Genomic DNA, 23,122 nt, shown 5'->3' with positions numbered 1-23,122 from the left:
CTCCGTGCCGGCCCGGGCCGGGCGCTGCCTGAGGGGACCGGTCACCGCCCGCCACCAGCTTCGAACCGCGGGCAGCGCGCGCCCTATTGGCGCCGCCGGGCCCCGCCCGCCGCTAGCTCTCGCGAGACGGGCCGCCCGCCGCCGCCATCTTGCTTCCCGCTGCGGGGGCCGGAGCCGTGAGCCGGGGTCGGTGGGTGAGTGAGTGAGGGCGGAGGGGAGGGGCTCGTAATCACAGGACTTGGGGCGCTGCTGTGGCCGTTCGCAGTGCTTCTTCGCCCAGGGCGCGGGGTGTCTTTTCTCCCCAAAACTCGCCTGGAGCTGCCGGTTGCCCAGCGGCCTGGGTGGCTCGTGTGGCACTGGAGAGCCCTGGTGGGCAGCTGGGCCGCGGTCCCTGTCTGCAGGGAGCTGCAGCGGGCGCGGGCCCGAGGGCGAGCAACCGGCGCTGCCCTGGAGACGGGCGGCTCTGCCCTGCCCTCCCCTGCCGGGAGGGGAACTGGAGACAGGGGCAGCAACCCCCCCGCGAAGCCCGACGGCTTCACGTCTAGAAGCGGTCAGAGAGCGGAACATCAGCGTGCAGTTGCACCATGGGAATAGGCTATGGCGGGGAGGCTTTTTTTTCAGCAGCAATGCTGGTTTATGCTAGGTTCAAGTGCTTCGCTGACTTATTAGTTGATGAAGGTACAGTGTAATGAGAGACCTAGGGGTTAGACATGTTTGGGACTAATAAACAGGTTAATAAAGAGCATGTATATCAAATCTAACTGTAGCCTGGCCTTTCTTGCCTCTGTCACACCTCTGTATCATGTTGGATACAGTAGTCGTGCTTTCTGCTTAATACTAGTTGGCCTGATACAGGGTGTTGTTTTTCTCTACAAAGCTGATTTCCTGTAGTTCAGAACCAAGACTGGATAATTGTATTCGAGTAAGTTTATGGAGAGACTGTAGGTCAAAACTAAATACTGAGGAAAGGCCAGATCTGGATATAGCAGATGGACCTGGAAACACCCCATTTTGACAATGCAGTTAACTATTTGAAGAAGGAATGAATGAAATTAATCCTTTGTTTAATAATATCTGGGACTGGATTTTTCATAAATTTACGGCAAACATGCTTGAATCTCAGTGTAAGGATAACTGAATAAAATTTAGCTAAATTAAGATTTCTGTTTTCCTTTTCTGGTCTTAAATTTCCAGTATGTCTGTCATTGTACTGTCTGCTGTCTGTAATGGTCGGTTGCCAGTATCAGATTCTGAACTTCAGTCTTCAAACCAGCCAGCTAAAAGGCAGTGGAATCAGTATATGCAGATTTTTCATTTTTTTCTTGTTAAATTTTACATTTTTGTTCCTAACATAATAAGAATTTTTTATTTTTGTCTATATTTTAAGGCATAATGTTCTTAACAACAGTATTACTCCGAAAGAGAATTCCTGGAAAACAATGGATTGGAAAATACAGGCGACCAAGACCGATTACCCTTTCAATGAAGCAAGCAATGATCCGAAGGTTGGAAATTGAAGCAGAGAATGAGTATTGGCTGAGTCGACCTTACCTGACACGGGAACAGGAGCACAAACATAACACAGAAGAGAGACGTGCAAGATGGGAGGCTTTCAAAAGCAAAGTGACAGCCAAGTTTCCGGAGCATAGATATATCAGCGACCATTTAAACCACTTAAATGTGTCGAAAAAGTGGACATCTTGAATGATACAGTATATTTCTATTTGGCATGTATTATGCACTACCATGGGATCTGCTGTTGTACCGATTATGGTAGTTTTGTAGTTCAGTAAAAAATGAGACTTTGCTAAGGTACACAAAATCTGACATTAAAAGCAGTCCTACAGAACAGTGTATGTTTTCTTATTATTGTCTCTTTAGAAAGACAGTTCTGTGGCTCTCTACCATCTGCCTGCCTTCTGTTCTTCAGGGGTTTTCCATAAAACAGTGTGAGTTAGGAGGTGCCATGACGATGATTTGAACTAGATGTGTAGCTGCACTAATTTCCTTCTGAAAGCCAGGAGAACACACCTGCTCTGTTGAAGGGGATTATCTGCTGGTACTCAGCAGATGGCTCTGAGCAGCTGCTCGCTGCAGGGATAGTGCTGTGTACGTTAATACTTGAGACACAACTGACGACACTTACACACTGCTCACTTCATGGGGCATGCAAAGGCCAAGATGAATTACAAAGTTAGGTGTATGAGGCTGGAACTCGTAGAAGATTGCAAGATGTTCCCTTTTTTTTTTTAAGCTTTCTGGAAAGAATTGTTGAATTCAAATGGCAGTGTCAACTTGGGTGTTATTGCCCTCCCTTACAGATTATTTCTGATCTAAAAGGAACACAGCTGAGTGGCAATCTGATTTCTAAGTCACGTTTAGTGTCCTGAAGGAATATAGTCAGCCACAACTTAGGGTTTTGTTTTTTCCCCTCTCAAAACCAAGTGACCTGGAAGATGTGTCGAGTGAGTGTAATCTTAAGTTTGTTGCAGCTGGAGTGTAAAAGCTGTGGAGCAGTTACAAAATATTTCCCAAGTAGGCACTTTTTCTCAGTGATCTCATACATACATGTTACAGCTAAGCAATTTTCAGATTCTTTCACGTACTTTTATTAAGCTGATGTTGCATTCACTGATGAATTCAAGTGTCAAGTCCATATTTTATCACTTTGGAAAAGAGGCCTAAAATGGTACAACGTTTTTATTTAAACATGAATTATACTTCAGAGAAGTATGAACAGGTCTGAACACTGATGTACAAAATCCTGAATGCACTTTCAGTGGTTATAAATGGCTTAAGAGAACATTTATGGAAAAGTATACATATGGGGAAATTGCACAGTACAATTAAAACATGAAGAAACTTCCAGGCAAAGCAATGTAATTTTGTATTTAATTCATTTATAAAAGCCCATTTTAAAAAGTTACTTCAAGTATTAAACTATAAATGGCAACACGTTTTCTCTGTGCATAGGACTAGTCCTATCTGTAACATACAAAAAAATACAATGAATGTGTCATTATTACACGTATCTTTTATACTGCACCTCAAACTTAAATACAGCTCATTACAAGTTTAGGCAGCACAATTAAAAACAACTGTGGAAGCAGAACAGCTGGGACATTGTGATTAGTGCAAATGCTGATGACCCTTCCTGGCAAATACAAAAATAATTGCAGAGGTAACCCAGGGATGTTTAATTCATCCAAGTTAAAAAGCGGTCAGGGAGGGGGGCAGATTCTTAACAGCAGGATGGCCGCCTCTGTTTGTGATATTTTTATGATTGTAAACTGCCATTCAGAAAGATTTAAGTCTCACAATAAAGCTGATAGCAACAGGTCACAGGCCAGGAGAAATCGGAGAGGAACATGCTAAGCATGTACATTGTCAGCTAAGCGATGTAACTGGAAGGGAATCTGCCTGTCACCGTTAATGCTTTGGTGCCAATAAAGGTGACCCCAATACTTCATCCCCAACACATCTGCTTGACCTCTGAGCATGTGCTGTGTCTTGGGGCAGGGGGTGGGAAGGAAGATGGGGAAGCTCCCCAAAACCAAAGAAAGCATTCCTGTAAACATTACCAGACTTTTTACTTCGTAATGGAAACAAGATTCAAGTAATTGCTGCAGAAAAACAGCCAAACACCAGTTTTCATCAACACTGAAACTAACTACAGCTTGCAGCTTCGTTACATTTCATGACAGTTACGTGATTAAGAAAAATGCATAGAAAAAGCAGTCTATATATACAAAATAAATTGATAGAAATGAGTGTAGTAAATGTGTTCATTATTACAGCAATGACTTATTATTATTACATTACAATGACTTTATATGCAGCTGCTCTCTTTGGTGCCATTTAGGGATAGAAGAGCCTCTGGTGTTGCATACCTCGCTATTTTTTAGGTGCTGTGAAAGGTGTGTTCCTGATCTGCACTGAGTTAAAGTAGCCCCTCTTTGGACCCTCTGTAAATGCATACCTGAACTCTAATTATGTACAATTTTAGATGGTGTACTTAGAGAACATACACTATGAAGCTTAAAGTTGGGGAAGTTGTGGGGTGGTTTGGTTTTTGTTTTTTTTTTTTTCATTTTTAATAAATATAGTCAGTCAGTGCTCCAGATCTAGGCAGATCTGGTTAATCTATGTCACAGTCAATGCATCTTTTGGTAAAGCTGCCAGACAGAAACGCTGCTGGAAACGCTGCTTTTTTCTTCCTCTTGGGGCTCTGGTGAGCTACAACCACACCACATGTCAGACAGATGGAGTTCTGAGTGCATCTCGAATGGTACTGACCCAAAACCTCCAGAGGATTACTTACAATACAGAAGAGCCACACAAGATCAAACAAGGGAAGAAACAGCACCTGGAAACTGTAGGCATTTAGAGCTCTGGGGAACAGGGCCAGTTCCTAAGAACAGCACACCGGGAGTAGCTCAGTACCTGTGAATTCCACACTCAAAGGGCAGCTTATACAGAAATGTTACCATAATTTCTACTCAAATCCCTAAAAATAAAAGTACCCCAACTCCCTCTAAAATAACCTGCTGAGTATTTAAAGTGGAAGTTCTCAGTCAAAGGCTTGTGATGCATCTAACTTTTGACACTGCACTCTCAGGATAATACTGTAGGAAGCGAGTTGTGACAGGAGCCACCTCTTCCTGCCCTCTTCCCACAGCACGCCTTTGGTAGGGGCAGCAATTATGCCTATGTTGCGCAGTCTGGGAATAAATCATTGTAAGGAAAAAAAGCAGTAATAGCTGTGTAGTTTTAAGTATTTTCTATTTATGGATCTTCTTGCCTCATCTTCACAGGGACAGGTTTATCACCTTAAGACATTTCAGAAATCTCAAGCAGAAATGACACTGTCAGGCTTCTGTCCTCACACTGGGAGTTTAATGTAATTTTGTGTGCATGACTCTTGTGTGTATGTGGATTTTTTAAAAAGAAAAAAGCAGTATGAAATACTAAAGCATAGTTTTTAATTGCAGCCAATGTCAACTATCTTACAGTAACTACCATATTATTTATGGCTTGCAATAGTAATTATTTTGATGGATCTAAAAAGCTTAAGGGGTGTTATTTTTAGTGACAATCTAGGTATTTTCAAGACTTGCTGATATGGGGTAGGTTAAAGCACAAAACTAACACGTACAACATGACCCAGCACCCCGAACAGTTCTTTTCTCAGGAGCAATCTCCCTTCTGGCCTCCTGAACAGGTAGGGCTGCTCTTCTCACTGTGTTCACTAGAACTTTTCAGCTCTTCAGCGCGCAGGCCAAAAAGACCTATTTCCTGGGGCACCTCTACAGCCCCCCTGCCTCTGGTGGCAGTGATACCTAAGTCTAGTGGGGGTTTCTCTTAGTAATCCGTTATCCAAGATAACGTTATGCACAGGGGTGGGGGGCTGTGGTGGTTTGGTGGTGGTGAATTTGGAAGAATCATATTTGAATCACTTTACTACATTTCATATTTGTCAAAATGACTTTTCAGTTATGTGTGCTTTTACACCAACAGTAACTCTGGCCTCAAGAGTATCCCAAGCATACTGCTCTCCTCCTTTTCTCATCTGAAACTGAGAAAAATCTGGGACAAAATGTACCCGTGATCTGCATAAAGATGTCAGAAACATCAGCTCTTCACGAAAAGCCACAAAAATGTCCATCAGATGTACAAAGAACTGGTTTCAGAAGACCAGCGCTTGCCAGAGAACACACATGGATTTAGCTTAGTCTATTTACTTGCAGTTTTTCTGTAAATTAACTATCCCAATTTAAAAAAATCAAACAAGTTATACTGATGTTAGCCTACAGTATATATACATTCACATGGGGGTATATCAAGCACTTTGGGAGGCGAGCAGAGACCATATTGCTGAATCAGTGATATTCACCACATTAGAGACATAGCTTTTACTGATATTATAGTTCTGCTAGACAATGACTGTGCATGTATGTGCTATCTCAGCTGCAATACACTGATGCAGTAAAAGCCAGATGATACCTCAGGCCCTCCATTACAGTTGCACCAGAGTTCGGGGTTGCAAATTTTGGTATTCAGAATGAGCCATCTGAACTTGCAGTCTTCTGTCTCTTTGTCTTCCCCAAGAAATTTTGCTGATGCAGTACTGCTGAGAGCTTATATTCAGATGAGCATTTCTCACTTGACATTTGAGAAGAAAAAGTGAAACCTTTCAGATTAATGTGCAGCAAATGTTTTTGTAAGTTTTGGAATTAGCATATGCAAAATTTCTTGTACAAAGTTTGAAGAAACATTCTGCAACTTTTACAAAACATGCAAGTTTGGACTATTACTTCTGTCTCAAGAACATCCAACAGTGACCAAATAATATTCATAGGTTCTCAAAGTGTTCTTGTTTTAGAAGATTAATGTCTAAGAAAATTTTATTTTTTCCAAAGACAAAAAAATACTTCTTTAAAACCTTAGAGTATACTTTATACCTTGATATGTCCATCATCAACACATTCGACTTAAGCAGCAATCAGTCTGGGAGATAAACCAAACATGTTCTTTCGGTCCAGATCATCAACTCAGCTACTGCCTTCAGCCTGTATCAAAAAGGGCTCACGTCTATTCGTAATCAGCATTAGCTGAACATCAGAGAATAGACAGGAAAATAGTCTTTGTCACTTTTCCCAGGTGCAAAATTCCAATGCCAGCCCAAGATGAGTTAGCAGTCTTCTCAACAGAGGAGTGAGGAAAAAAACCCCATGTTGTTTGCTGTAGGTCTTGAGCTTAGGATGGAGTTTATTCCTCACACAGGAAACACATTTTGCTTTTTGTGAACAGGTACATCACTGCACAAAGCACTCAATCTTTAGCAATTTCAGCATCACATTAACTGGACTTGAAAGTGGCAGACTAAAGCATACAAATTTTCAGTGTGTTAACACAGATGTATGATCCAACACTAATTTTCTCATAAGTATTTGATATTTGTTTAAATGGTACTTTAGAACCAATAAAAAACTTGTGCCTTTATTAAAAAGATAAAACAAAAGTATAAAACAGTATTTATAAACCGTCAAGAGTCCCACAGAAAAAGCAGTACTCTTCCAGTTCCATTTTCTAACACCACACAACTGCAATAAAGTTTTTCTCAGGGGTACTTTACCATTTTGTTACAGAACGCTGCAGACATTAACAGAAAATGTAACAACTGTTAATTCCTTTTTGGACTGGCTTTTCTTTGTATGCTGACAGACAATTGTTAGAAAGTAATAATCCATGGTTTTTTTCAATGAAAAAAAAAGAGTTTGCTTCTTTGAGCTCCGTTCTTGATATGGTTAAATAAATCAAGTTAAAATGACGAGGTGGCTCAATCCTATAGCAAGAAAAAGCAACACCCAAGTAAAAGGATTTTACATTGTTGGCATCCCTTTGCTCCAAAGCACAGCTAGTAGAAGGAATCCTCAGTCCTGAAAGACTTGGAGTGCTGCGGTCATGGGGTAAACTGGTTAATACGCAGAGGGGAGAAGACATCATCCAGTCCCTTCCCCATCACCTTGTGTTTGAACTGTCTGTGTTTGCACTTCAGACTCACCAACCATGCTCTATGTTGATTCCCCCCCGCCGCCACCGCCTTTTTTCTTTCTTTCTGTACCTTGGAGACCTGCTGTGGAAGTGACTTCTGCAGTGCCTAAGGTATGAAGTTTGCCCGTGGGGAGGTAAGGAGTCTCTGCAATCTACCCCCACCACTGCAGCATAACAGAAATGCATAGTTCCCACTCTGGACCTTGTGCATCCAAGCAGGGCACTTCAGGATTTGGCCCTTTGGTAGCAGTGTTGCATAAATGCACATTAAGAATCTTAAGGCATCTGTCTTAACTTCCCTGCTCTGCAATAGTGCTTACAAGAATCCATTGTACTGTGCAGAAACTTGAATTTCTTGTGTCTTCCTACAATGTTCGTGTTCCATTTTTTACTGATCAACTTCTTCCAAACAAAATTAAGTAATATTCAAGCACAAAATGTGTTGCAGAAACCTAGTGAAACAAAAAAAGGTAATTAGTGGAATTATACCATTAGCTTTGAAAAACACAGATCATACTGCATTGCAAGAATGCAGCGAGGTAACATGTAATTGACAGGACAGCAGTTCAGGTTACTTCAACTCATAATTAGCCTTCTGGGAGGCGTGGGTTTTTTTTTGTTTTGTTTTACACCTCTTATGTTTTAAAAGCTTATCTGCACTAAGAATGTCAGTCCATCACCACTGACCTATGGCTAAAGTCTCTTGGATCCCCAATTGGCAAGAATTGCTCATTCATTCTGAATTAAGCTGATAGACATGGGCACAGAAATAACATTTGCCTAGGTGAGACTGGGGGACTGCTGGATTGGCCGCCTTTTGCAAATCATGCTCTTTTCTCTAGAATAATCTGGGAATTTTACTGGTGAGCTGTATCTTTGATTGCTTCTGCTGAGTGTTATAGGCACAAAAATGAAAACTACAACTATCAGTATGTTATAGGGTACATGAAAGTGCACAGAACAGATGCTGGATCTCACAGCTATTGCATAGTTGCTTATAATTGCAGGGGGACTGGAATTAACCATCTTGGCCTTTAGAAACTGATTCTATGACCTTTCCATAATACCCTATCAAAGGCCACTGGGATGAACTGCTCTCAGAAGATATCCAGTCCTTTCTATGAAGACTAGAAAAGCCTTAGTAACCTGTTTAGATCAGATTAGTTTTTACATAGGTAGAAGTTGAAAGGAGTCCCTTGCTTGGGACATTCATTTGCACATTCATTTAAAGTGTTAAGAAAAGTTGCAAAGGTCCAAAGCAAAGTTGCATTGGTCAGTCTCACGGATGAGTAGGTTTTTCAGAAGTACCACTAACTAGTCTAATTTTGGTTTTGTACAAGTTTACACTGGGCAGTCGGACCAACATCAGTCCAAGCATCGCAACATCCCCCACAAAGATCTTTTAGACAGATTTTTTTTCTTGAAAACAAACTGAACCTCCCCACAACTCCCCTCAAAACAATGATTCTAAGTTAGAAGGCTCCTTTTAAAAAAAGAAGAAAAAAAATAAGTGATCCTAAAATTACTGAGCTCACAAAACTCAAATACTGTGTTTTCTGTCCAAAGAAAATAGAAATTCCTTGCAAGTTCTGCCTCCCATTTTGGAGGGGGAGGAAAGAAAAAGGCAGACGGGGGTGAATGACTCAGCCCTCAGCATCTACAGTTGCTAGACGTCCAAATAAGATTTGTTTCTCTTACAGAGAGAAACATTTAATGGGAGCTATAAGGTCACCTGTGCTGCTTCTGGCTGGGATAGAGTTAATTTTCTTCACAGTAGCTAGCATGGGGCTATGCTTTGGATTTGTCCTGAAAACAGCATTGATAATACAGATATGTTTTTGTTACTGCTGAGCAGTGCTTACAGAGTAAAGGCCTTTTCTGCTTCTCACATCACCCCACACGCAAGGAGGCTGGGGGTGCACAAGAAGTGGGAGGGGATACAGCTGGGACAGCTGACCAAAGGCATGTTCCACACCATATGGCATCACAGTCAGTATACAGAGCTGGGAGAAGAAGAAGGAAGAGGGGGATATTTGGAGTGATGGTATTTTTCTTCCCAAGTTACCATTACGCATGATGGAGCCCTGCTTTCCTGGAGATGGCTGAACACCTTCCTATCGATGGGAAGTAGTGAATGAATTCCTTGTTTTACTTTGCTTGTGTGTGCGGCTTTTGCTTGACCTATTAAACTGTTGTTATCTCAACCCACAAGTTTTCTCACTTTTACCCTTCAGATTCTCTCTGCCATTCCACAGGGAGTGAGGGGGGAGTGAGTGAGCAGCTGTGTGGTGTTTAGTTGCTGGCTGGGGTTAAATCACGACATCACCACAGTATGAAGTCTATGTAAAAGATGTCTAATTCAGTCACTGGAAATACACCAAGGGATGTTTTCGAATATATATACCAGCACTCACTGTATTTCCTGAATGCAAAGTGTGCACTGAGCTCTTGCATAAAAGATCACAGCCAATTCCAAGTGTGATGAAGCAGTTTGTACGCAGACACCTATATTTCATTCCTCCTCGTGTGCACAGAGTGTCTTAAAATATAACAGCAGAGCACAGTCCAATATACAATTAAGAAAAAGACAGTTAAGGAGCTGTTCCTTAAGAACAGGGCTTCCTCAAGACAGCACTTCATCTTGAAATTGCCTATCTACCAGATTAGATTATTTTCCCTGGTCAGGTAACAAATCTAGCACTACCCACTTCAATTTAAATTACAGGATTAGTCTGACTCATCTCAAATCTAGCCAGCCCATGTTTCCTGCACTACAGCATTACTCTCATTCTTGTCTTCTGGAAAGCTATTCTGAGTTTTATTTAGACTTTTCTATTACTCATCCAACATCAGAGGACTCCTCTGCATTCCATAACTAGTGACTTTTGACTTCAAGATGTCTATTTAGTTTACTTATACATATACAGAAATAGCAATTAATTTTTATATTGGTCTTACCTGTTTCTCACTGAGATGGTTGGTTAGTAATAAGCTGAGATCAGCTTTCCAATGAAACTATAACATGCTTTTTTGCACCTAAAACATGAGAGAATCTCAATTACGTGGTTTTGCACATTTGCACAACAAATAACAAAGACTTCAAACCAGAAAGCACATTTATTGTGTTATGCCTATTTTAGAAAAATATTTTCATCCCTCTAATTAAATGTAAAAAGATCAAAAATCTCAGAACAGGAAATGGGAAAGCAAAAATTACCTATCCATTACCTTAGTGTAATAACTTAACTTGGAGTAGAGCATAAGGCACAAGTCAGCCTTAACTTATAAACATGCTGACTTGATTCTACAGAACAGATTTTCCTTGACTTGACTCCAACCAATTCCTAAGGACTCTTTAGGCCTAAAAAGGGGAAAAAAAAAAAAAAAAAAAAAAAAAAAGAAAACCCACCACAAACAAAACCATAGAATCATCAGAAATGTTACGGTGCAGGCTACCTGATTTAATATTTTCCTCTTCTGGGCCACTTTCCACCCACTGACTGTCAGTGGCTAGCAACTGATTTTGTGATTCACTGAGTGGTCTAGGAGGAAACGACTGATTGGCTCCAGGGCTGAAAAGCAAGTAAAGTCATCAGGAATTCTGTAATAGCAATAGTTGCTTATTTCAGACATTTATAGAGTAGTGGTTACTTGAGAGCAAAACAAACAAACAAACAAACTACATTGCCAACTAAAAATGCCCCCCTTGCCCCCAACCCTAATTCTCCTATAGGCTTATTCCGGTCATCAGTCTAAACCTGACATAGGCCACTCACAGTTCTAATGTGCAGACTGATAGACAAGAAATGGCACACTGACAACAGTGCTACTGCCACACAGTTAAAAAGAAAACCAAACCAGTACTGTCTGGAAGAACAACCTAATGCCATCTTATCCCATCACTAAATGCCAGGACCTTCTGCTGAACAATATTCCTAATACAAAAGGATACTCCGTTGTTTGCACAAGAATCCTGCTCTTGTGTAAATTCTACATGTTACGTTGGACTGGAAGCAACTTCTTCTCAAGTCTTGCCTTTGAATCCCCCTAATGCCTGATAACTCAGGTGACTGTAGTTGAAAACAACCTTCAGCTACAAATTTACCAACCTACAAAAGACTCTAAAATGGCAAATGTAAACACCCCCAGAAGTTTCACATGCTCCTGTGTCTTTGAATCTAAAGTAGGCTTCCTGAAAATACACTGAAGATACAAAACATGCAAATTTGGAGGGATAAGAAGTAATGAACTAAAAATCCTCCAGTGCTAAAATCCAGCAATAGTCACAGTGATCTACCCCTCTTGCAAACTGTGTCTCGGTATTTAAGTATATTGGAGGAGGTGAAATACAAATAATACATACACTTTGCCTTTCTCTCATTCAAAAATATATCTTAAACTTTTTTTTTTCCATGGACCATTATTTAGTCTCCCCTAGGATGTTTTGATTGTTGTTGAGAGCCAGAAAGTTCTTTTACTCTCTATATTACCATTTCCTTAGAGCCATATCCTCTGTTACAGGTCAAAACCAAGAAACAGCCCTTCTGTATCAAGCAGCACCATTTTTTTTTAGTTTTGATCCATCCTGTTTTTCTCTGAAACGCACAAACTCACTCTGAATATGACAAGAAGTACAAAAAATAATTTTGAAACAATTTTTTTTCCCCTCCAGACGAAGTACAGAACCGTACAAAATCAGTATCTTGAACACTATAGTTACCTTTTGGCAGGTTCATTTTGGCTTGAAACAGTAAGTTGCTCTGCATCCATAATCACCAAACGAGTTGGAAAATTACATCCGTCACCCAAACTAAATGAGAAACAAAGATTCAAATCACTGTTTGTAGTTGACTTAAATTAACTGAACCCATGCAAAAGGCAAACGCTACAGGCTCAAATCAATTACTTGAGTGTCGTGCTGAACTCCAGACTTGAGCGAGGCAGTCCTACCACTAAGCCGGATGATCAGTTAATTAAATCTTGGAGCTCTAATGATTTCCACCCTATCACTCAGTATGGATTGCTAAGCACAACACTAGTCTATGTATTTCGAAAACATCACTGAGTTTCTGTAGATTGTAGCCCCAGTCTTCCCCCAAACCACCGTGCACAGGTAGTTAAGACTACCTAGTATTACCCCAGAAGCTGTGGCATAAGTAGTATTCTGGTGGCTGTGCTCTCCCCTCTGCCCATCATTCTGATGTTAGTTAAGCTTTCTTTTAAAGTAAGCTGAATCAGGATAAAATGTGGTCACAAAACAGACTAATTAATCTACAATGGAGCTTCTCTTTTTAATCACATGAAAACTCATAGTAGTTGAGCAAACAGCTCAAGCAACTTAAGATCTTGTTACTACCTCTGCTGTCTGCTACCAGACCTCGGCTTCACAAATGGGTTCACCAACATTTTAAATTGATACACAAACCCCCCAAAGCAGTGTTGAAACACAGCTCCTACTTTGTTCTTTGACTTTCAGAAGCAGTGGGAGTGGGCAGCGCGTCAATCTTGCTTCATCAAGCTTCTCTGATGCTTGTCTGCAACTCCCTAACACTGGCTCAGTTGAAGTTTTAAAACCGATATTTTGTGCCGGATCAGAACTTTTTTTTTTTTTTCAGTGCTGCTTATAAACACGCACCTTCTCAGGCAGCTTTCCATACCAAAACTGTCACCTTCAGCAAAAGGAAAGCTGTCAAGTTTTTTCAGAGAGGGTGTTTTTAAACGGAGGTTGTTTCAATGCTGCTGAAGGTCAAGCATTTGGATCTCCTATGAGTGGCTGATTTCCTCTCTATAATCAGACACTAATACTACCACCAGAAGGTGTACAATTTTTTAAATACACTTCTCAAAGCTTTCCAAACTTCCGTATTTAGAAGGCCCTTGTCAATGAGGCTCTTGTCTTTGAATGAAAACCCTGACTTTGCTCAGTTTTCTCCTGCACATTTTATCTACACCAGGATTTACAAGTTGGCTTTTCAGTTGTGCTTAATTTTTTAGGAGAAGGAGAAGCAAGGTGAGAGTCATGGAATCAATTTATTCTCCGATTCATTCCCCTTCAGACTGAATACCTGGTAAAGACAGGGAGTAGCCAATACTTCTTTTCATCTCCGAAAACCTCCCTCAGATTTTTGCTGCATCCAAGAGAAAAGCCATTTTTATCAGGGCCGTTTCGAAATGTGGGTGCACGGAATGTTTCTGTAGAAGAAAAATATGCAATATGTCTAAAGTGGTAAGGACTAAGGGACGATGAATAAACAGACTCAAACTTCTCTATTGTGAAAACAGTCTTGGGCAAGCTGAGATGATCTTGATGTGTATTATGGGGAAAAAAAGTCATCTCAAGTAGTCAGCATTAAAAAAATCACAGGATTCATTACAAAAACAGAAATGAAAGGTTAGAAAGCAATGAAAGCAGAACAGTAATCTCTCTCTCTCTTTACATTTAACATAAGGTCTGAGACAGAGCTCAGTACCATCAGCATGCCCAAGATACCACATCCTTTATTCATTGATGCCTAGCTCTTTCTCTGGCCTGTGAAGCTTTCTTTGAGCACAAGACTTCATCTGCTAGAAAAAAAAAAATACCATAAGTACTACTGGACCTAAACCCATACAGGGTAGTTCTTTCTACTTCTGCTAAGGTCTGAAGTTGAATTAAGAGCATCCTGGGGTATCAGAGAAAGATGAGATCTCTTACATAAGAAACACAGACACACCATGAACTATAGCAAACCACCAGCATTTTTCTACCTAGTCTGGTTACACTGTTGTCCAAGAACAGAGAGGACTCATTGCTCTCCCCATACCAACAGTTGTATTTTTACAATCATGATCCAGAAAGCAGATAAAGTACTGACTGTGTTGCCAGTTATGACTGTGTTGCCACTGACTTTTGGGCAAGGAACATGCTAAAATCTTCTTCAAAGCTAAAAAAGAGACTGTGAATATTCCTTAGCTGGAGATACATCAAAAGGACTCAAACAACCCTCCTGTCAAGCAATAAAAAAAAAAAATTTCCTTTTCCTCCAGCAAAAAATTCTAACAAGCTGATAATTATTTCACTTCTAATCAACTCACTTATATCTGAGGACACAAATTTAACTTCCATTGAAAGGTGTAAGATTTTGACTTACTCAGTTGTGGAAATACCCACCAGTCCCTGTTCCTCTCATCCCACAAAAAAAAACACTTTCAAAAATGCTTTACCAAGAACTTCAGATATTCTAACTGATGCACATAACTTGCTTCCGCTGGTCAATGCTATTTAAAGCATTTAGACCTAGAAATTACAGGAATCTCTTTTATTATTTAGGAAACGTGCATCAATGTTTCCATTTTTATCACACTGCTTTTACAAGCCACTTCCTAATAGTGAGGTCCATTTTATTTAATAGGATTTAAGAATACTCTTTTGGATCTAGTTGAAAATGTGCTATGTTCATATACAGTAAAGCCTTCATCTTGGTTGGGGCCACCCAGCTACTCCAAGTGCTAGAATAACAGGGTTACTGGCAAGTAGCCATTGCATTACATACTTAACAATATATAAAAACATAACAAAAATGCACAGTGCCTTAGAGGTCTCAAAAATGCAAACAAAGTAAGTTAACATTTATCATGAAACTGAATGCTTGGTGCCCGCAGAGGACCCCTATACATGCTTCATTTTCCCATATATTTCACCTCTAATTGCTGTCACCAAGTATATTTGTTATTGCACAATATTTTAAAATTTTGTTTATATGTGATGGCATATTCTGTAGGCCTCATATTATGATCAACTTGTTGGTTTTCTGGACAAAGAAAAATTCCATATTCCAGTTAACTGACCTATGGTTGATCTGTTTTTGCCAACCAGCCAGCAGTGGTAGCTGAAGAGCGACAATATGCTGATGAAGAACATGGCTGCCACAAAGAAAAGGAATAGTACGTGGAATTTTGCATGGGTAACTTGCAATTCATTCTGAGGAGAAAGAGAGAAAGAGATTAATATGTTAACACCTTTTAGCAACTAATGCAGTATTGTTGCTAAATGTTTTCTACCACACCTGTTCTGCTATAGGTCTTTCACTTCACTTTTCACAAAGAAAAAAAAAAAACAACCCACAAGCCAGCTTTTCTTTCATGGCATGTTAAACTGGTAACAGCATTTAAAACTGATGGGTACTCCTTCCACTTGCATTTGGTATCATGAGTAAATATGTTCATCGGTTAGTTTTTAAATGCACAGCAGGGGGCAAGGAAAAAAAAATCCTATACTAAAAAATGTTAACTGTGCAGCTAACAGTCAGAGAGATACAGGAAAAACACGCCCCAAATCACTTTCTTTGAAAGGAAGAAAATTAAAAAAAAAAAGTCTAAACCCTTTCCCAGGAAGGTAATAATACCAAACCTACTTCTGAACCAGCGTAAGGAACATAAAAGGGAAATGGTCGTCGTATTGTGTGAACTGAACAACTCCTAGACAAGACCTGGGACAGATCTTCAGTTTTTTTTATGATCTCTAAGGTTTAGGGAACAACCAGCATGTACGTAGCAAACCAAATTTGCCATGTCTGACTAAGAGAAGTGATTCACCAGACCTACATAAAACCCAACGATTTCAGTACAACCACCATATAAAAAAATAACCTCCCAGACCATCGGACCGTTGATTCCACCCTCAACTCCAACTATTTTTAGGCTTGCACTTTCAAGAGGCCAATGGGATCTGTAACAATACTATTCCAGTTTTATATATTCAAAATCACAGTACTTTCAAGTAGTTGACCTTTAACAGCACTGTAAGAGCAGAGAGGCTATTTTTATTCAGCTGTTTAGTTAGCATTACTGCCATTACTTTTTCCATTAGCTCATTCAGTATACCCACTTATCTGAGGCCGATTTTTCTTTTAGACTAAAACACATTTCAATTAAGACTACAGGTATATCTGTATCCCCGTACACTGCCTATATTCATAGGCCACAGATTACAAGTTTCCTTCCTCCTGTGATGGTGTAAATAGCTAATATGAATGACTGGATTAGAAAAATTACAGTAGGAACAGTATTTAAATAATTACAGCAATGTTGGATTTTACCTTTGGACAATTCTCTGCAGCTTTCCTGCGGCAAAGCTTTGCGCAAACAAAGACAATTTATTAAACACTAGTATTATGTTAAGATGAAGCGTTTGAAAACAGCATAGGCTTTGTTAAGAATGAAACGGTTGGGTGTGCACACGTGCTCTTGGACGTACTGAGTTCCAATGCCCATTAGCCTTAGGCCCTGTTCTCCAAGAGAATGGAGAAGAGAGTACAGAAGAGCACACTACTAACTTCCAAGGCATGAAATTGTCTACCAAAGCATAGAACTACTGCTATTCAGATTGCAGTTGGATCACTTTCAAATGGTTCCTCAGCTTGAGCAGCATGACTACACCAAGCACATACTTTGCTAGTTGTTTCCATCACAAGTAAGGCTTATGTGAATATTCTGTATGATGAAACCATACATAAAGGTCTGAAAAGCTCAGAATACTCCATAGGTATAAAGCAATGGTTTATAAATTACAAAATCTTTCTGACTTCAGAACATATCTATTACCAATAGATGTAGTTTCAGTCAAAATAATAAAAAATAGCGCCATTCTTTGCACAATTTTATTTGTTTAAAAAAAGAACCCATAATACATTAGTACAGCTTTTCCTCTTGCCAATATCCTTCAATATTGAGATTTTTTTGTGGGACGTATCTTTAGCGTAACACCTGAAATCGAGCCAGTACTTAAGAAAATAATGCAAGGAATGGGAAAGCTGAGTTTAAATTAGCATTTAAATTCTGAACTTTAGACCTGAAGAGTGGTATTAGCCATCTTAGGTAAGATGCTAGTACTTAACAAATGTGTTGTAGGCAAGATGTGTGGCTTTTAAGTTACATTAATCTGTGCAGAAAGCCTGGGGAGAGTCCAAGGTATTGGAGCTGGGCAGATACATAGAGCATATTAAAAAATGCTGGCTACATCACAACATGCTAGAGTAAGCAAATGATAACAGAGTTCAGCTCTCTGAACTGCTGTCTAAGGTCAGTTTCCTTATTTACTGCTTTTTTTTTTTTTTGGGATGCAGTTTTGCTCAAACAGTTTCTGTGACAATCCCCCTCCCCTCTGCTGTAGGAACATGTTCTGCTTGGTGATCCCTTGAAATCAAGGCTAGCAAAATACCTACTCCAATTGCTGCTTACTCCTAAGCTTCATGTTCATGCTATGATGATTTTCCCTATCTCAGAGTACACTGCAGTGTTCTCCAGTTTCCTAATTATTTTTTTGCTAACTTCTATTACTATGACTCTTTTGGAATTGCATATTTAAACAAAATAGTTCTCTATAAAGAATTCTCAGGTCAGTTGTTTTTGAAGCTCAAAGAGCAGTAGCAGCTTGGTCTTTGTGTTTTCTGTGGCCCAGAAAATTTAAGTTTATTTCAGTTGCATCTTCCTAAAACAGTAGCTCTATAAAATGGAGAGGGATTTTTTTGAATTACGCCCAAGTGATCTGCATGATCCCCAGGGAGCATTTACCTCTTCTGACTACCCAGTTTCAGCCACTGGTTTTAAGTTGTTGAATGACAGTTGCAGAACTGAAGCATATTTCAAAAAAGGCCAATTCCTTCCTGCAAAGAAGCATGCAGGCTTTCAGTGCATGCAACAAGCTTATTAACAGTTGTGCTCTAGCAGCAGTCCACATGCTGTGGCATGTGAGAGTGAAACTTCAGACATTAGTTATTTAAAATCTTTATGCTCAGTAGCAGCACAGAAGCAGACTTGCAGGTGAGAGAGCTGCAGAGCTCACAAAGGGAAGCAATTTGCACAATAAAATTTGTACTGCTTAGCACATGTAATAGACTGAAGCCAGTTACTATTCTAGAGAGTTCTCTACAAACTGCTGCACAAGCAAGGAGTCCTTTGAGCATTTATCAGGTCACAAAAACCCCCAAACAAAACCCACAAAAGTGCTATCAGAGCTTGACTCATTACTCATCTTTTACTTGCTAGGTCTAGCTTAAAACCAGAAAAAAACCTCAGATCTGGTATGTGTCCTTATGTGTATAAGGAAGAGGAATGAGGAAGTTTTGCAGAAGCACGTGCCATCTACCCAGAACACACATCACATCCTTGAATTAGTTATACTCAGGATTGCCAAAATAATTTGGAGGACAATGAAAGGCACTGAAAACAGCTGGAACATACAAAGGTTTCAAGGGGGAGGGACTGCAGCAAGAATGACAGTACCACCATCCACTCTGTAAACAAGGCACCAAGGACTGGGTGTTCTGCCAGTGTTGATGTTTGTGTCAAATACATTTGGTTAAATAGAGGCTTTATCTGCTCATCTTTAACAACTTCCTAGGCAGAAATAAAAATTATGGGAGTATAGGAAAAGTAGTTATAAAAAGGAGTCTTCACATTCCCTTGATCTACAAAACAGATTTTAAAATCTGCATCAGTGTGGAAGCCTGTGGTAAACATGTACAGCCAGTGTGGTTGTTCCACCACTGTATGAACAGTATCAAGATCTTTCTTCAGCACTTCTGCATAGAGCATGAAAGATGCTATGTAAAAGTCTTGCATGTGCAAGTGGGAAACAAAAACTTTCTTCAACAGAAGAGGGAAGTAGGTGTGCATGTCTCACAATGTTTGCAAGTATCTGCATGTCTGTCGTGTCTCCATGCAAGTATTATCAATGGTGCAAACCAATGGATTGCTGAAGTTTGTGTAGTTAGCACATACACCTTCACAACCTCATTACTACAAGTTCTGAAGTGACCAAGGCTACACTCTCCAAGAAGCAGTTCATCTTCCATTCTAACACTGGATATATACAGCATTTTGTTGCACACCTTGTCTGAAAAAAAATCTATATGGAAGCAAAAAAGAAACACTGCTTTCTCAAGGTATACTACTTTTCTGGTAGTCAAGCTTTGGGAGAAAAAAATACATTTAGAGAGCCTCAACAGAAAATGCCAAAACAGGAATATGTCTGTGTTGTTGTGGTTTTGTTTAGTGAGGGGGGGCCTAAGGTGGTAGCTTCTGTAGGAAACTGCTAGAAGTCGCTCCCCTTTGTTCAGTGGACTCAGCCGGGCGTAGGGCGGACCTGCTGCTGGCCAAGGCCGAACCGATTGGTAGCAGAATATTCCGTGATAACGCCTCAAGGGGAAAACAGAAAAAAAAAACCAAAAAACAAAAGAGAAGATGTGAAGAAGCTGAGCGGGGGCAGAGGCGCAGAGGGAGAGGCGCAGGCCTCGTGGGCCTTGCAGGCCTCACCTTCTGGCCTCTTGCCAGGTGGCCGACTGGGCCCAACTCAGCCCGGCTGCAAGAGGAGAGGAGATGAGATGGCTGATGTGAAGAGATCCTGAGAGGCGTCTGCCAGCCTGTTGTGGAGAACTTTTCTTGTGAGAGGAACAGCTGCAGACCCCAAGGTCAGTGAAGAAGGATGGGGAGGAGTAATGCGGCTCCTGGCCAAGATTCCCCTGCAGCCTGTGGTGATGACCATGGTGGAGCAGGTTGTGCCCCTGCAGCCCATGGAGGTCCATGGAGGAGCAGAGATCCACCTGCAGCCCTTGAAGGGCCCCACACCGGGGGAGGTGGATGCCTGAAGGTGGCTGTGGCCCGTGGAGGGCCCGCTGGGGCAGCTCTTCTGGAGGGACTGCATCCTGTGGAAGAGATGACCCACGCCGGAGCAGTTTCACGAAGGACTGTGGCGCGTGGGTGGGACCCCACAACGGAGCAGGGGAGGAATGTGAGGAGTTCTTCCCCCGACTATGAAGCAGCAGCATAAAACATCGCGTGATGAACTGACCGCAACCCCCATTCCCTCTTCCCCCCTGTGCCGCTCAGGGTGGAAGGTAGTAGAGATAATGTTAAGCTTGGGAAGAGGGAGGGGTGGGGGGAGGTTATCTTGTTCTCTGTCTCATTATCCTGCTGTTTTTAGTAATAAATGAATAGTTTTTCCCAAGTCGAGTCTGTTTTGCCCGTAACAGTAACTTTAAGGATTTTCTCCCTGTCCTTATCTCAAACCTGGAGCCGTTTTTTCTTACATTATCTCTCCCTGTTCTCTCGGAGGGTGGGGGGAGTGAGAGAGAGACTGCGTAGTCTGGTCCCAGTTGGGGCTGAACTGTGACATGATGCTATAGCAGACAAAGCCAAGCATTAGCAATATACTGAAGCAGTCTAAGACAGCATGTGTCAGCAGTACTCCGCTCTGACCTGGGTACAGACGTAGAGAGAAGTTTCCAGGACCCTAATCCGCAGTCAACAGCACTTGCCTAAAAGCTGACGTACTACAGACATACTAAATTTTGCAAGCCTGCATGATTACCGTGCTGCCACCTCTTTCTGGAAGTCTACTTGACTCAGGCTATTATAAGATGAGAGGAATGAGTGGATTGTGTAAGAGTAAAGTGAGTCAGAGACCTACTCTAATTATAAGATCATGGCATCACCGGATTCTGTCTTGGAAGTAACTGGAGATGAAAGCAACAAGTGCAAGCAAACTACATTGTCTATTGTCATATTTCAGAAGTAGCCCATTCTTGCAGGAAGCATTTTAAACAACTAAATCATTAAAAAAAAGAAAATCCCTCTTAAGTTTACTTCCTCTGCACAAGAGTCCACGTCAATATTGTGTCCGATAGGCTTTGGAAGAGGCTTGCTGCAAATGTTGGTATTAAACGTTGATTGCTGTCAGATGTCCTACGGACTTTTGTTGCACTAAGATTTATGAAGTGAGGTGACAAAGCAAATTCATTTTCTTTGCTCAAGCATTGACTAGTAAATATGTAAGAGCGCATCTACAGTTTCATTAGAAATTGCATACAAAGCACTGGAAAGCAGCCAGGCAGATATTCAGGACTGGCACATTCACAAATTAAAAATGTAACTATTTACAGTCAAGCAAGACTAAACAGTAGAATCAGAACATTTCATTTGAAATACCTGTCAAGCCACAGCTACGACTGATAAATACATTTACGGCTTTCGTCTCACACAATACTGACAGCTCAATTCACACGTAGTTCCTTGCTCTCCAGTAACAGGCTGCTGTAAAGAACTGACAGGCTAAGAGAAACACAGTACTTTGGCAGATCAGACCCACAGGCTTAGATGAACACAAATGTAGGCACTTTTTGCACCATTTGTCTTACCTGTCTAATGCCAACTGTTTCAGAGCACAGCTATTCTGAATACATGATTAAGCTTACCTTACCCTGACATGGCAACATCTTTTTGCTCCAGTAAAGGGTATTACTTTAGCTACAGACAATGACTGCTTTTCCCAGCTACTCTGACGGCAACTATTGTCTAAGAAATATGTGCTGTTACTTACTTACAAAGATGTGATGGAGAGCCATTCACTTACAGTGGTTTTTCCTATGTTAGTTAATGGAAACTGATTAAGATAACTCTGATGCCAACTCTTCTGTCTAGAGACAAGAAGGAGCAGTACGAGATTTTGGAGATGAAAGGGAACAACACCAGAAGAAATTATCTTTAGTCTGGAATGTGACTGAAACAAAACTGATAAGTGGAATCGATCTGATTGTATAATCCACCGACGTACAATGATGCTTGCCCTTCACATAAATGTTATTAAATCTAGCAAGATGCATATGTTTGTTTTGATCATCTGCCAACTGATAACAGTTGCAAGGAAGATGTGTATCATTAACACTGTACCTATCCTAGCGTTCTACCCATATCAGACTGATGAAAGCCACTAGTGTGAAGTTCAGACATGCCTATGCAGGAACTCCAAAACAGAGCTTGGTCAGTTCCCAAGAAATCAGTCTGCCTTATCTGGTAGCAGATTATCCATAAACAAGTTTAGGAAGATACAAAATTGTTATTTATAGTTCACAATTGTCAGTATTTTTATATATACATGTGTGTATATACACATATACATACATACATATATGTAACTGATATAGACAGTTCTTTCTGTATCTACATATCTATACCCAATAGTCTCAAAAAAACCCTGAGCTGTGCTACTCAATTTTGATGGAGCAGAGAAATAGCATAGTGTCCTCATCAGAACTTCTTCCCTCGATTACTCATCCTGGGCAGTGTAATACATTTAATTCATTCATATTCGGAAGGTTCTCCTGCTTCAGTCACTTCGCTTGGTGCTGTTAACGGTAATGAACTATGGAACAGAGTAAATGGTGAGTGACAACATGCTGATGCAGCTTCCAATAACACATGCAAGATTAAACAAATGAACAACAACAACAAAAAAAGCCTTAGAACTTACTGTCCAAAACTTTATGAAGTACTGCAAGACTGTAGCGGCAACAAACAGACAGTACAGTAAAGAATACATTAAAAACAGGAGGAAGAATTTGTAGTTAGAAAATCCCACACAATTATTCACCCTAGAAGGAGGGGAAAGAGAAGGAGGTTACTATGATATAAAAAAAAAAAAAATAAATAAAAACAAAACCAATACATTCAGCTTTTGCAGAGCATTATGTGTATGAAGTCAGTGGTATGTCCAAAACAGTCTGGCACTGGTGTTTCAGAAGCATTTGAAGGT

At 40.6% G+C, this 23,122-nt stretch overlaps 2 protein-coding genes across 7 annotated transcripts in view; one reads left to right on the top strand and one right to left on the bottom strand.

The window, feature by feature from the left end:
* The first annotated feature begins 88 nt into the window (after nt 1-88).
* MRPL57 (mitochondrial ribosomal protein L57) lies at nt 89-1,849 on the top strand. Of its 4 annotated transcripts, none has more exons than XM_086739523.1 (2): nt 89-194; nt 1,388-1,849. In XM_086739523.1, exon 2 carries the CDS (start codon nt 1,393-1,395, stop codon nt 1,702-1,704), a length of 312 nt encoding a protein of 103 aa, XP_086595649.1. In that variant the 5' UTR covers nt 89-194; nt 1,388-1,392; the 3' UTR covers nt 1,705-1,849. The 4 variants fall into 4 exon arrangements, with proteins under 4 accessions (XP_086595649.1, XP_086595650.1, XP_086595651.1 ...); XM_086739524.1 differs by having other exon boundaries at nt 135-190; XM_086739525.1 differs by lacking the exon at nt 89-194 and adding an exon at nt 265-550.
* Nucleotides 1,850-5,897: 4,048 nt separating this feature from the next.
* ZDHHC20 (zDHHC palmitoyltransferase 20) overlaps nt 5,898-23,122 on the bottom strand; it is a 47,708-nt gene continuing 30,483 nt past the window's right edge. For all 3 annotated transcript variants that reach the window (XM_086739530.1, XM_086739531.1, XM_086739532.1), the window contains exons 7-13: nt 22,841-22,961; nt 15,382-15,514; nt 13,620-13,746; nt 12,275-12,364; nt 11,011-11,126; nt 10,513-10,590; nt 5,898-8,006 (exon numbers count right to left, since the gene is read on the bottom strand). In XM_086739530.1, coding sequence (XP_086595656.1) covers nt 10,553-10,590; nt 11,011-11,126; nt 12,275-12,364; nt 13,620-13,746; nt 15,382-15,514; nt 22,841-22,961 — 625 coding nt within the window. In that variant the 3' untranslated portion in view covers nt 5,898-8,006; nt 10,513-10,552. The remainder of the gene's footprint in view (nt 8,007-10,512; nt 10,591-11,010; nt 11,127-12,274; nt 12,365-13,619; nt 13,747-15,381; nt 15,515-22,840; nt 22,962-23,122) is intronic.

This window comes from Chlamydotis macqueenii, chromosome 1, assembly GCF_036417535.1.
Source record: "Chlamydotis macqueenii isolate bChlMac1 chromosome 1, bChlMac1.mat, whole genome shotgun sequence".
In the NCBI taxonomy this organism is placed as follows: domain Eukaryota; kingdom Metazoa; phylum Chordata; class Aves; order Otidiformes; family Otididae; genus Chlamydotis; species Chlamydotis macqueenii.
Note: the sequence above shows the minus strand (reverse complement) of the source record. Positions and strands in the feature narration are given on the sequence as shown.

Excerpts from the sequence above, each read along its gene's own strand:
- MRPL57 (XM_086739522.1), top strand. The coding sequence starts at position 585 with ATGGGAATAGGCTATGGCGGGGAGGCTTTTTTTTCAGCAGCAATGCTG. Across the intron at positions 679-1,387 it reads TGACTTATTAGTTGATGAAG|GCATAATGTTCTTAACAACA; the intron begins GTACAGTGTAAT and ends CTATATTTTAAG.